Source organism: Dendrobates tinctorius, unplaced genomic scaffold (genome assembly GCF_039654945.1).
Source record: "Dendrobates tinctorius isolate UK_male_01 unplaced genomic scaffold, ASM3965494v1 ptg000030l, whole genome shotgun sequence".
Lineage (NCBI taxonomy): Eukaryota > Metazoa > Chordata > Amphibia > Anura > Dendrobatidae > Dendrobates > Dendrobates tinctorius.
The window spans coordinates 10,926,782-10,939,916 of record NW_027361698.1 but is presented as its reverse complement, the minus strand read 5'-3'; the positions used below and the strand labels follow the sequence as shown (position 1 = coordinate 10,939,916).

Here is a 13,135-nt window from a genome sequence, read left to right as displayed (position 1 = left end):
TGTGTGTACACTCTGCGCATATGTCAGCACAGCAGCAGCTCTGCTTTCCTAGGTTTTCTGTCCCGTCCTGGCACCGTAGCAGCTGCAGAGGCTCCGCCCTATTGATGCTCCCGGGAGGAGGAAAGAATATGGCGGTGCTGCTGCCCCGGCTGGGAGCGAGAGGAAAAGGGTAGGACAGTACTGCACGGGGTGAGGTGGGATACTGGGGAGCATGGTATGGGGGCGATTTGTGGGAGAGGCTGCTGGGTGCACCGCGGCCATTACCGGAGAATGCACCACCAACATCTGTACGGGAGAAGCCACAGACAGCTGTCACATGCCACATAGACATCACACCACAGGTGTCCTAATACAATAATCATCCCCCATATAAGTGTTCTCGTACATCCCCCCATATATACGTGTCCTCGTACATCCCCCTATACGTGTCCTCGTACATCCCCCCCATATATACGTGTCCTCGTACATCCCCCATATCCATATATACGTGTCCTCGTACATCTCCCCCTATACGTGTCCTCGTACATCCCCCCATATACGTGTCCTCGTACATCTCCTCCCCATATATTTTCTGTTTTTTTCTGTCACATTATTAAAAATTATTATTAAAAAAAGCCATTAGGTCTTCATCCAGCATCATCAAGCTAATACATACATATATATATAGAGAGAGAACTGCAAGAAGATGAAAGTCTAGAAATGTAGAAATAATAACAGCAGAGTTAGTAGCAGACTAAAAATTAGATCTTTGAGTGTAGTGTGGGCTCTCCTGATGCTTCCGGATTATCATCGACCAAAGGGGCGGCAAATTTTTCGACCGCCCCGGGCGCCACAAACAGTTGCTACGCCACTGGGGTGGTCCCTCTTCTTACCGCGCAGAGACGAAACAGAGACACGATGGAGGCAGAATCTGGGTGCAACAGGTCCAAGCTTTATTCTCTGGCCGTCCACTTGACAGCCTTCACAGTATACCGCACTTCAAAGCAATACACTTTACTCAGCTTCCCTTGTCGGCCCTCCGTTTCCAGAGCCGCTTCTCACACCGTACTTTATACTAGGGACGTGTCTGCACACACCGTCCCCTCTTCACTCGTCGACGCTCCTGACAGGTCCGACACTGTGGCCGCCTTAGGCCCGTAAACCAACAGCGCTTCCACTGATCAGTCGTCGTGTCAAATACGGTGTCTCACACCCAGTGCCTCGTCCCTTCTGCGGTTCTTCCTGTCCGGACCACCCCCCTGACGTTCTCTCTCCTCAGTCCCCCTGGTTTAGATTCTCCTCACAGTGCACAGACTGTCGCAGTCCTCCTGTCACTGGAGCTCCCCCTGGGGACTGGAACCTTCTGGAACCCTCCCTCAGTATTTATAACCAACCCGGTTCCTTGAAACTGTCACTCCGCCCCCCATGACCAACGGTTTCTAAAGCCCTAAGCTGCTGTCAAGTCCTTTGCTCACACTCCACCCTGCCATCTAATGGTCATCCCAAGGTACTGCACGTCCACTACACTTTTCCTAGCTGTTTCCCCACTGTAATAACTGACACCTACCTACACTGTGCAAACCTTTCCTTCTTCACTCTGACTAGTCCGTCCGTCCGTCAGGTCACCTTCCCTACACTCCTCCTTCCTTTGTCTATTGTCGTCCTCGACAATCGTCATCCCTGCCTTCGTCGTTCTGAAGCTACACCTACATTCTGTTGTCGGACCAGCTGTTGAGCCAAACCCACTATCTGCGGGGGCCGAACCATACTGGGAGCACTATGCTCTGAGCAGCCTACTGCTACTCACCAGCGCGCACGCCACATGACAACGTCTTTCAAACTGGGCAAGGTAAACCCGTATTCTCTCTACGGCGTGTATCTTTCCCCTACTCTCCCCTTCTGTTACCTTTCATTATTCGGTACACCATGATCGAGGTCTCTTACCTTCCAGATCATTACCAGCGCCCGCCTTCCTCCTTCAGGGGTGTCCGTGGTGTTGGGGACCTGACCTAGGACGGCTGTCTCTCTCACATCTTCCAACTCATTTTCCTTTCTTTCAATAACATGTCATGGTCGGCGTCCCGGTCTCCCAGACCTCCTCAACTCTTAGATCCCTACCGGATCTCACACTTTCCTTTGGTCCCGCAGACCTTCCCTTACCCGGACCTGTTGCATTTTACTTTGGCATATTATTCATTAAACAACGTTATAATAGCACAAGTACCCATTTTTATATTTCTTTTTTTCATTTTCTTTTGCTTCTAAAACCAACATATAACAAAAACATTGCATGTCTTCTTTCTCCCCCCTTCCTTGGACCTGAACACTCCTCCACTTCTCCGTATCCCCGTTCTGTCAAGTTTCAAATCAGCAAATAACATCCTGTAAGAGGAACATATTAAAAATAAACTCAGCACATCAAACATTTTTTTTTTTTAAACTAGAACTGTTCTTCAGAACCTTCACTACAGTGCACCGAACTCTCGACAGTCTACTTCACTACGCAGTGGCTAGTAGTGAGGGACCCCACAGCCGTGGAGCCCCCGGGGATACTGAGGGTGTCCATTCAAGTCCTCTTCTTTTCCATGCCGGCCTCTCCTTGAGTGTGGAGCAGGTTCCACACTTCCTGCTCCCGGGCCTTCTTCTTCCTGATCACCTCCGCTACTCACACGGAGGGAACAGCACGGGCCCTGGAGTCCGGTGGGCGGGACTCCGCTGAAAAAGAGCGCAAGACAGAAACGGCCGAAGATTTCTGTGGCCCAGCAGCCTCTAGGGTCAGGTGGGAAATGGGGACAACCGGATCCTCGGGGGCTGGAATCACAGGGCCCGCTAAGTCGGTCGCAGCCGACTCCAGCAGCGGCATAACTGCGGCCTCAGGACAGGCCGCATCCACTACTTCCAACGGAGCCAGAGTAACGGCCGATTTCAATGATGCAGCTGCTATTAGCAGGGAAAGCGCAGCAGCGTCTTCTTTGGGTGAGCTCTGCACTGGTGACTCCGGGCAGGGTATCTCAGGGACCTGAGCGGGGGCCTCGCTCAGTTCCGCATACACCACGGGGCCCGTGGTGACTAGGCCTTCTGGTGTGCAGGGGGCCACGTGCTGCAGCAGAATGGTGGGGGCCGCCTGCGGAGGCACTGATAGGGCCGGGGGTTCTCTCACCTTCCCCGGCGCTGCAGCCTCCATCCCATCATCACGCGGTGGCCCCCGCAGCCTCCGTTCCTTGCTCCACTGTCCGGCGGGCCGTTCCTCCGGACTCGGAGGCTCCGCTGTGAAGTCCTCTGCTGGTATGGGTGGCGGCCGCTCTCGATGACCCCGCTCAGACTCCGCTCCCCAGCTCAGTATTCCGCGGTTCACCCATGGCTCTGAGGGCAACTTCTGCTCCATCTCTCGCCTCCATTGCCACTCCAGGCGGCCGATGCCCCGGCACCCGCAGCTTCTCATACCGTCCGTTGGGCAGCAATCGAATGGCACCAGACAGCTACAGCCAAGCTTTTCTTCTGTGCCACTCCTCCTGCTGGGTGGGGCATTGGCAGGCCTTTCCACCCATCTGCTAGGGTCCAGTACATGGGAGCGTCGGCCTCCGGGCACATACTGCTGTCAATGGGGGTACGTTGGAGGGGGTCCCAGTCCATTCTGAACAACTGCAAACACCCGGACCTCTCCCCTGCGCTGTAGTAATGCCGCCATCTTGCGCAGCTTCTGATACCGCCCCGGATCTTCTGTCAGCACCACGGAGTCACCACAGCACTCCCAATTTGTAATCCACAGGTAAGCCAATTGTATTCCACAGGTATTTATTATCAAAGCAGCACAGTCCAAGTCCTTCTTCATCCTTTAAGGCAGGCCTGCCACAGAAGATGATGTATTAGCGGCGGCGATCCTGCCGACTACGCCAAATGTAGAGTTAGGAGGGCCGAGCTGGGGGGTGGGGGGTGGTCCCTCTTCTTACCGCGCAGAGACGAAACAGAGACACGATGGAGGCAGATTCTGGGTGCAACAGGTCCAAGCTTTATTCTCTGGCCGTCCACTTGACAGCCTTCACAGTATACCGCACTTCAAAGCAATACACTTTACTCAGCTTCCCTTGTCGGCCCTCCGTTTCTAGAGCCGCTTCTCACACCGTACTTTATACTAGGGACGTGTCTGCACACACTGTCCCCTCTTCACTCGTCGACGCTCCTGACAGGTCCATCACTGTGGCCGCCTTGGGCCCGTAAACCAACAGCGCTTCCACTGATCAGTCGTCGTGTCATATACGGTGTCTCACACCCAGAGCCTCATCCCTTCTGCGGTTCTTCCTGTCAGGACCACCCCCCTGACGTTCTCTCTCCTCAGTCCCCCTGGTTTAGATTCTCCTCACAGTGCACAGACTGTCGCAGTCCTCCTGTCACTGGAGCTCCCTCTGGGGACTGGAACCTTCTGGAACCCTCCCTCAGTATTTATAACCAACCCGGTTCCTTGAAACTGTCACTCCGCCCCCCATGACCAACGGTTTCTAAAGCCCTAAGCTGCTGTCAAGTCCTTTGCTCACACTCCTCCCTGCCATCTAATGGTCAACCCAAGGTACTGCACGTCCACTACACTTTTCCTAGCTGTTTCCCCACTGTAATAACTGACACCTACCTACACTGTGCAAACCTTTCCTTCTTCACTCTGACTAGTCAGTCCGTCCGTCAGGTCACCTTCCCTACACATGCACTGACTGGGTATAATGATGACCATAGTAATGTTATACAGCATACTAATGCTTCAATAACCAAACATAGCTATCATTAATTCCACTTATGTCCACTGTTAACAATCTGATGTATTGTATAGCAGCAACAATTTTCAACTATTTCCCAGGTCTGTAACTTGTGAGATTATCGGAGAATAACAAGGTCTCATGAACAGCTGTTGGAAAGAAGTATTAGATGCTGTGACTTCACTTCCAGACTGACTCATGGAGAGAAGTGAAGATTTGGCAGGAGGAATATCAGATGTGAAATATTAGTGCTGAACTTAGTAGCAAGATTATGTTCAAATTATACTTATTTTTCCCACATTTCTTTCCCATAATGTATAAAATATAATATTTTTGCACATTCATTAACATCATTTTGGAAAATAATAATAATAATATTGACGCTTACAGTATCTATCTATCTATCCATCCCATATCTATTATCTATCTATCTATCTATCTATCTATCATCTATCTATTATCTACAGTTTAAACCTGAAGACACATACTGTATCCATGTTTTTCTCAATATCTGACATGAAATCAGAATAAACCTTTCCGGTTTTAGGTCAATCAAGATTACCATAATTATTAATATTTGCCAAATGCCAGAATAATGAGAGAGAGAGAGAGATAGAGAGAGAGAGAGAATGTGTTAAGGCATTACTTACTACAAAGTCAAAAGTTTACATCCATTTCATTAGTATTTGGTACCATCGCCCTTAAACTGAATGACTGGGGCCAAAGGTTATAGATAGAAATACATGTTGTTCCGTTCGGGTCAGCAGAGCCACCAGCCAGTCCGAGCATTGTAATGCCATCGTCGTCCATGCTCTATGGCCATCTGACTGCGCCCATAGTGCTGTGGTTTCCTGTGGGCAGTAATATATTGCAGATAAACACCTCCAAACACTGTAATATGATGTAATCTAAATAATCTCCTGAAATGAAAGTAATAAAAAAGACATGGCAAATTGTTTTTTTTTCTCTACTCACACTGGATACTATGCAACATTATTTTTTTTTATTATTTTATGAAAGTGACAAAATGTCATTTCATAATGATATAGCATAAGACCAGATAGAGCTGCACAAACATGGCTGAAGACGGCAGTGCCATGCAGCTAACTGATAAACGAGCACATGGTTTGGCAGAAGAATAGCTCTTTCACCAGCAAAACCGTGTGGTCAATTGTACTAGCTCTTTCCCTGCAAAATCATGCTCCATTTAAAGGGAATTTGTCTCCAGGCACCAAAGTGCAGCGTTATATAGGGGCAGAGACCCTGATTCCACTTACTGGCCTGCTTGGTTCAGTTTTCTTAAAATCCCTGTTTTGACTTATGCAGATCTAGCAGTTCCCTAAATGCTGAGCTCTGTATAACTCCACCCACACCACTGATCGACGGCTTTCTTTTTATTCTATGCATAGAGAGAAAGCTGCCAATCAGTGGTGATACAGGTGTTATACAGAGCAGGAGGGCTACATGGCACCAAACAACTAGTCCTCAAGTGATCATCTCCTGCTGATAAAACACTGATTTTATTGAAATTGCAACAAGCAGCCCAGTAAATGACAAATCACTGGACTATCTGCCCCTACATCATACTGCCATACTGCTCTCTGATTGCATAGCAAAAAGCTTCTGACAGATTCCCTTTAAGGGTATGTGCACACGTTGCGGATTCGATTTGGCCCTGCGGACCTGCAGCAGTTTTCCATGGGATGTACAGCATTATGTTATCCTATGGAAAACGAAAACCACTGTGCACATGCTGCGGAAAATTCAGCGCGGAAACGCAGAATTCTTTGGGCGGATTCCGCAGCATTTTTACACCTATTTCATTATAGGAATCCACAGGTGTTAAAATGCAGGCGAAATCCACTGGTAAAACGCAGGCATTTTGACCTGCGGATTCTGCAGATTCTGCGCGGAAAAATCTGCACACAAATCTGCAACGTGTACACATACCCTTATAATCAATTTAAAAAAAATGCTATATCACTGCCCTTGGTCTGGCCGTACCATAACATACCTAAATAAGGATCATTACTAAATTGTGTTGATTTTCTCTAATGCTGATTACAGACATGAATGTTTTCATTAATTCAATCAAATACACAAAAGCTGGAAATATTAGACTAAGAGCTCAAGCTGTATCATGTATAAGCAGGCCCACATTGCTTTTATACAGTTTTTTTTATTTTTATTACACATCGCTTTCTTGGTCTGGATGCAGCAAAACCTGTGAATTTAATTTATATGAGTATCTTGGATGACACAAATAAAATCTTCATTGGTTTGGATGACATGACCTTAACCCTTTCCTGTATTATCTTAACTGCTATTGCAATGGTAATACCGGATGAAGATAAGATCAGCGATGAAAGGGCAAATTATGTTACCTGACTGCTAGCGTTATAAGGGGTTTACCCGCTATAGCAAATTAATACAGGTTAGGCTAAGTTCACACACACACTGTTCTCTCTGCTGAGCACTACATTAGGGAGCTTGTTAAAATCTCTGAAATACAGGATTCCAATGGATACCCAAACAGAGCTCAAATGAAACACTGTATGTGTGTGTGAACCTAGCCTTACTAAGATCTGGGCCGGTTTTAGACAAATTGGGGCCCTGGGCAAAAGTTTAAAGTGGGGTCCCAAATGCTAACATATTGCACCATCACACAAAAACATTTTCGTTGTATTTACATGCGGTTCAGGCCATTAAACGAGTGTGATCAACAATATTGAAGTCGTTCAATGCTTCCTCTTTACACCAGCTGAGGAAGAATGATGGGGTCAGAATGATTACTAGTAGATCAATCTGTCCCCATCACTAGTAGATCAATCTGTCCCAATACAGTATCATGTTTTCAGCAGCATATCTGCAGTTTTTACTGGGCGATATGCTGCCAAAAACAATGATTTCTGTTGGGGCATAAACAATTAAATTACTCAATGAATAGGCAGCATTTTGCTCTTTTATTATAATGCATCCCATAGTTCTCCACATAGTATAATGCACCCCATAGTCCTCCATATAGTATAATGCACACCCCATAATTCTCCATATTGTATAATCCACTCCCTATAGTCCTCCGTCTCATAGCCCTCCATATAGTATAATGCACCCAAAAGTCTTCCATATAGTATAATGCACCCCGTAGTCCTCCATACAGTACAAGTCATTCCCCTTAGTCCTCGATATAGTATAATATGCTCCACATAGTCCTAAATATAGTATAATTCATCCAATAGTCGTCCATATTGCATAATGCACTCCCCATAGTATAATGCACCCCATAGTCCTTCATACAGTATAATACATTCTCCATAGTCTGCCATACAGTATAATGCAGCCCCCATATAGTATAATGCACTCCCAATAGTCCTCAGTAGAGTATAATGCAACCCCTATATAGTACACAGAGTATAATACAGCCCCGATAAAGCTCAAATAGTATAATTCACTCCCCATAGTCCTTAATAGAGTATAATGCAGCCCTCATAGAGTATAACACAACCCCCACAGAGTATAATATAGCCCCATAGATTTTAATGCAGCCTCGTAGAGTATAGCGCAGCCTCATAGAGTATAATGCAGCCTCATAGTGTACAGTGCAGCATCATACAGTGTAATGCAGCCCATAGAGTATAATGCAGCCCCCATAGAGTATAACACAGCCACAATAGAATATAATGCAACCCCTATACAGTATAATGCAGCTTCATATGGTATAATGCAGGTCCCATATGGTATAATGCAGCCTCAAATAGTATAATGCACACGTCATATTACTCCAATATTGTGTCCTCCACGTACTCATTGATTTAAAAATAAATACATACTCACCTCTCACTCGCTGTTCCAGTCTCTGCAACAGATCTACTAAGCAGCTCCACTGCTCAGCACAGCATGGCACACAATGAAGTGACGTCATCTCGCCTGCTGCGTCTGAAGCAGAGGGGGGAATGATGGGAGAGGGATGGGAGAGGGAGTGTCAGCTGACATGCTCTCCTCCATCATTGATTTCAACTGTATTAGTATCTATGATCTACGATGTTGATACAGCTGAATGTGCGATGCGGAGGTGGGGACAGAGACAGCACTGGCACAGTGCCACCCTAACTCACAGGCTCCATAGTGGCCGCGTGGTGTGCTGCAATTAGGCCCAACACTGGCAGGGGGCTCTGGGGTAGTGGGGGCCCTAGGCAAATGTCTAGTTGCTTGCCCCTAACACCAGCCCTGACTAGGATGGGCAGTAAATTTCATACTGATGGTTACAAACTGTTGGAACCGTCATGAATAATCAACAGAATTGGTCCTTTTAATTTCTCAGAACATTGTTGCAAGTCAATGCGCTCCACTTGAATGGGAGTAACTAGTTGCAGCCCCTTCATTCTAGTGATTGGTGGAGGTCCAAAAGCTCAGACCCCCATGATTAAGAGGAAACTCTTTACACTATAAAAGATTAATTGCATGAGAGTTCTACTGTTGCAAAAAAATTATAGACATTTATGTAATGGCTCCCCCTCTTATGTGCTGCTCTGATTTTTGGGAGGATTTGTCACAAAAAACACCACTTTGGTTCAGAGCGTCTCAATATTTGACCAGAGGTTGCCAAAGCTATAGAACCCCTTAAATGTTTCATCAAAGCTATAGAACCCCTTAAATGTGTCTCTTTTTTCCTACAAGTGTCTCTTACTATAAATAAGCATTTATATAGAGGTTTTTCTGTGTTTTATTCCCAGAGCGGCAACTCCATTTGGAGGATTTGATAAAGCATCCAAGATGATCACTTTCAAGATCCCAGATGTTGACCTGCTTTCTATCAGCACGCTTCCATTTGATATGAATATAGACCCCGTCAGGGCAAGAAAGTCCTTTAACAGGACACCTCAAGGGTGGTCATCTGAAAACCCCCACATTATAATCTCCTCAGATATCATCTTCAATCCTGATGTCCCAGAATCTGATGATTTATAAATATGTAAAGTCCATAGTTGAAATGTTTTATTGTCATGTAGAATAGTCTAGATATGAATGGTTCTGATTAATATTTTATTACCTTATGCTGAGCAAGTAAATGGCGGCTTTTCAGAATGTATCCTGTTTTATTTTTTTAATTGGTATGTTCGGATTATTTCACTACTTTATTGGTGAGCTGCGGTCTCAGCTGAATCCTTACTTGTTAAAATGTAATCAATAAACCACAACAGTAAATTCACTATTGAATATGAGTCTATAATTTACAAGTAAATCACATTGAGTTGGTTAATCATTAGTGGACACTAACATACAAACCAAGAAATGTATGACAGTCCTAGTCACATGGAGTTGGAAAGGTTTCTACAAGCACCGTAAAATACTTGACTCATCGTCAGTACATTTCACCTGTATAGACAACAAGAAAAAAAACCATACAGATTTTATGGGAATCTCATGACGAAAACTCATTTCTGAATGGAAACCTGCCTAACTATCAGTAACAAGTTGTTATCACTATTAGATGGGACTACTGGCCTCACATTTCCGCGTGGGTTGAGACAATTAGAGTAATGAGATATCTTCTGGACATTTTCTTGATCGTGGGCAAAAGAGAAAGGTCATACGTGGAGAGCCACCTAGTATTCTGTCCATCATGGGAGTATCTAAGGAAGGGCAGGCGGGGCATTTGCTATGGATGCAGATGGCAAGAGGGATGCTATTGGCCGCCTAAGGCGGCATTCCGAGATATCTCCCAGGTGGAATTTTGCCACCTCCCGAACTGAGATTCGACCATTCTTTGAATCAATTTTCAAAACTGGTCAGGGTGACGTCAGCAGTATGATCAATAGTGAAGAGTGAGCACTAAAGTGTTTGGGTACTCGTTACTCAAATAGAGCACGTTAGACTGCTCGGGTGCTCGACTCGAGTAACGAGTATACTGCAAGTCAAAGGGAAACTCATGCATTTTTCCAGCAGACCCTTCCAATGGATGAAAAAAGTGCTCAACTGGAATGGATTACTTGCAGATTACTGCTGGGAAAAATGTTGTCAGAATATTATGTCACTTTTACGGACTGACAATTAAACATACGTAACCAAAGATAAAAATAGATTTTACAAGAAAAAATGTTAGGAAATATTCTTTCCAGTACAATAACTTGTATTTAAGGAAAATTAAAAAAAAGAGAAAAAAAAAACACCTTTCCACCCCTTAGGCTATATTCACATAGAGTATTTGCTGTGCTTTTGCACTTTCTCATTGCTTTCAATGATGAAAAAAAATCCACTGGTAAATGTAATTTTAACATTTAACTACCTTATCTGAGCTTGTGCTGTGTGTGACATTGTTAGTCACATCCTGTTTAATTTATGAAAGAGGGACTCCGAAACTCACAAAGTCTACGCGGACAATGGAAGAACTGCCAAAAAATTAGAAGGAAGAGGGACTCCGATACACCCTGTATTAGACATAAAGGAGGGCCTCAAACACATTCTGTTCAAATTGTTAGGTAGTGGGACTCCTAGACTCATAAAGCCTATGCACTAAGTACAAGGGCTGCCAAAAATTAGGAGGAAGAGGGACTCGGATACACCCTGTTTTAGACATAAAGGAGGGCCTCAAACACATTCTGCTCAAATTGTTAGGTAGTGAGACACCAAGACTCATAAAGCCTATGCACTAAATAAAAGGGCTGCCAAAAATTAGAAGGAAGAGGGACTCGGATACACCCTGTTTTAGACATAAAGGAAGGCCTCAAATACATTCTGTTAAAATTGTTAGGTAGTGGGACTCCTATACTCAAAAAGCCTATGCACTAAGTACAAGGGCTGCCAAAAATTAGGAGGGACTGTAATACACCATGGAAGACACATAGAGGAGGGCCTCAGAATAAATTATTTGACAATTGTTAAAAGATTGTGACTCTTAAATTGTAAAAAGATTGGGACTTTTAAATTTTAAGAGATTGTACAAAGAGACAGAATGTGTCAATGAATGCATGGAATGAAGCCATAACTTGGCCTCAAAAGAAATTTTTAAAAAGATTGTGAATTGGATTGGATTGGAAAAGGACTGGGAGATGAGGCCCTCTCCTACGACTACCGCATACACACGGATGGCAAAGTGAAATTGACTCATTAAATCGGTACATTTTGCTTTCTTTTGTAAATTTCTGTCTACAGATGAACATAAACAGCCTAAATCTGTAAATGAAGGCATGAAAAGAAGCTATCATATTGTGGACTGTGGAAGAGATTTATGTGACCAGAAGGAACACTCATTTTCATCAGATAATACTCATATTCGACAGTGAGAAACAAAACAAGGACTTGACTTTAATGAAACTAAAACGGTAGACGTGCCTTGTGAAGACTATGTGGATAGTAAAGATCTTATAACCATTGCTGTATTAAGAATTGAAGAAGCAACACAAAACAACGATGGGATGGAGAAGGCCACATTCACAAAACATTTATTTACCATTAGAAAGGAGTGGGACTCCTAGACTGGTGAAGCGTGCGCACTATGCGCAAGAGCTGACAAAAATTAGAAGGAGGCACTGCGATACACCTTGGAAGATATGTAAGCATACTGATCCTATAGTCACTGAACTATATTTAGATCACAAAGTGTTTTCAAGATGTTAGTAAGACAAATCAATTTTATTTAAACAGCTTAAAAAACATGAAAATGCAAAAAGTATTCGGAAAAATAGATGCCTCAAACCAAACATATCAATATAAAGAGGTCAGCTAGAGCGGAATGCATCAATATCCAGGGAATAACGTATATCAGGTCACAAAAGACTTGTCACAATTGTCCACTAAATATTACAAAGCACTAGCCAGTGTGGCCACCATGTGATGTCTGCACAAAATACATGCACAATTAAATCAATTAATCCATATTATTATCATAAAGGCACACTTGAATATGCATGAGACAAGTGCAGCATTTGTGCAAGAGATCACAAAGGATAATTGATTCACTGGGAACGGAGTTCCATCAGATTATATTTCACCGTACCAACAGTTAACTTATTTGAGGCTCGATATTGTTATAATATACAGAATTAACAACCCATGTCATATGCGTATTACCTGGGCCTGTGTCCGCTGTAAACATGCAGTGTCTAGTGACACTCTGAATGTCTGAACCCCTCTGAAAATGTTCAGCGTGTCACTAGACACTGCATGTTTACAGCGGGCACAGACCCAGGTAATACGAAGTTGACATGGGTTGTTAATTCTGTATATTATAACAATATCGAGCCTCAAATAAGGTAACTGTTGGCATATCTCCCAACCGTCCCGATTCTCGCAGCACAGTCCTGTTTTTGACCCCCCCCACCTGCGTCCCACCAGGAGTCTATTTTTCCCCACACTGCACTGAGCCACCACACCCACCCATGCACCCCATCCTCGCCCTCCTGCAGAGACCC

The 13,135-nt window shown here is 44.6% G+C and overlaps 1 protein-coding gene across 1 annotated transcript in view; it reads left to right on the top strand.

Annotated features, from left to right (window-relative positions):
• Positions 1–9,941, top strand: part of MYOZ2 (myozenin 2) — a 196,466-nt gene extending 186,525 nt beyond the window's left edge. Inside the window, exon 6 of the mRNA XM_073571854.1 lies at positions 9,458–9,941. Coding sequence (XP_073427955.1) covers positions 9,458–9,692 — 235 coding nt within the window. The 3' untranslated portion in view covers positions 9,693–9,941. The remainder of the gene's footprint in view (positions 1–9,457) is intronic.
• The last annotated feature ends 3,194 nt before the right edge of the window (positions 9,942–13,135 follow it).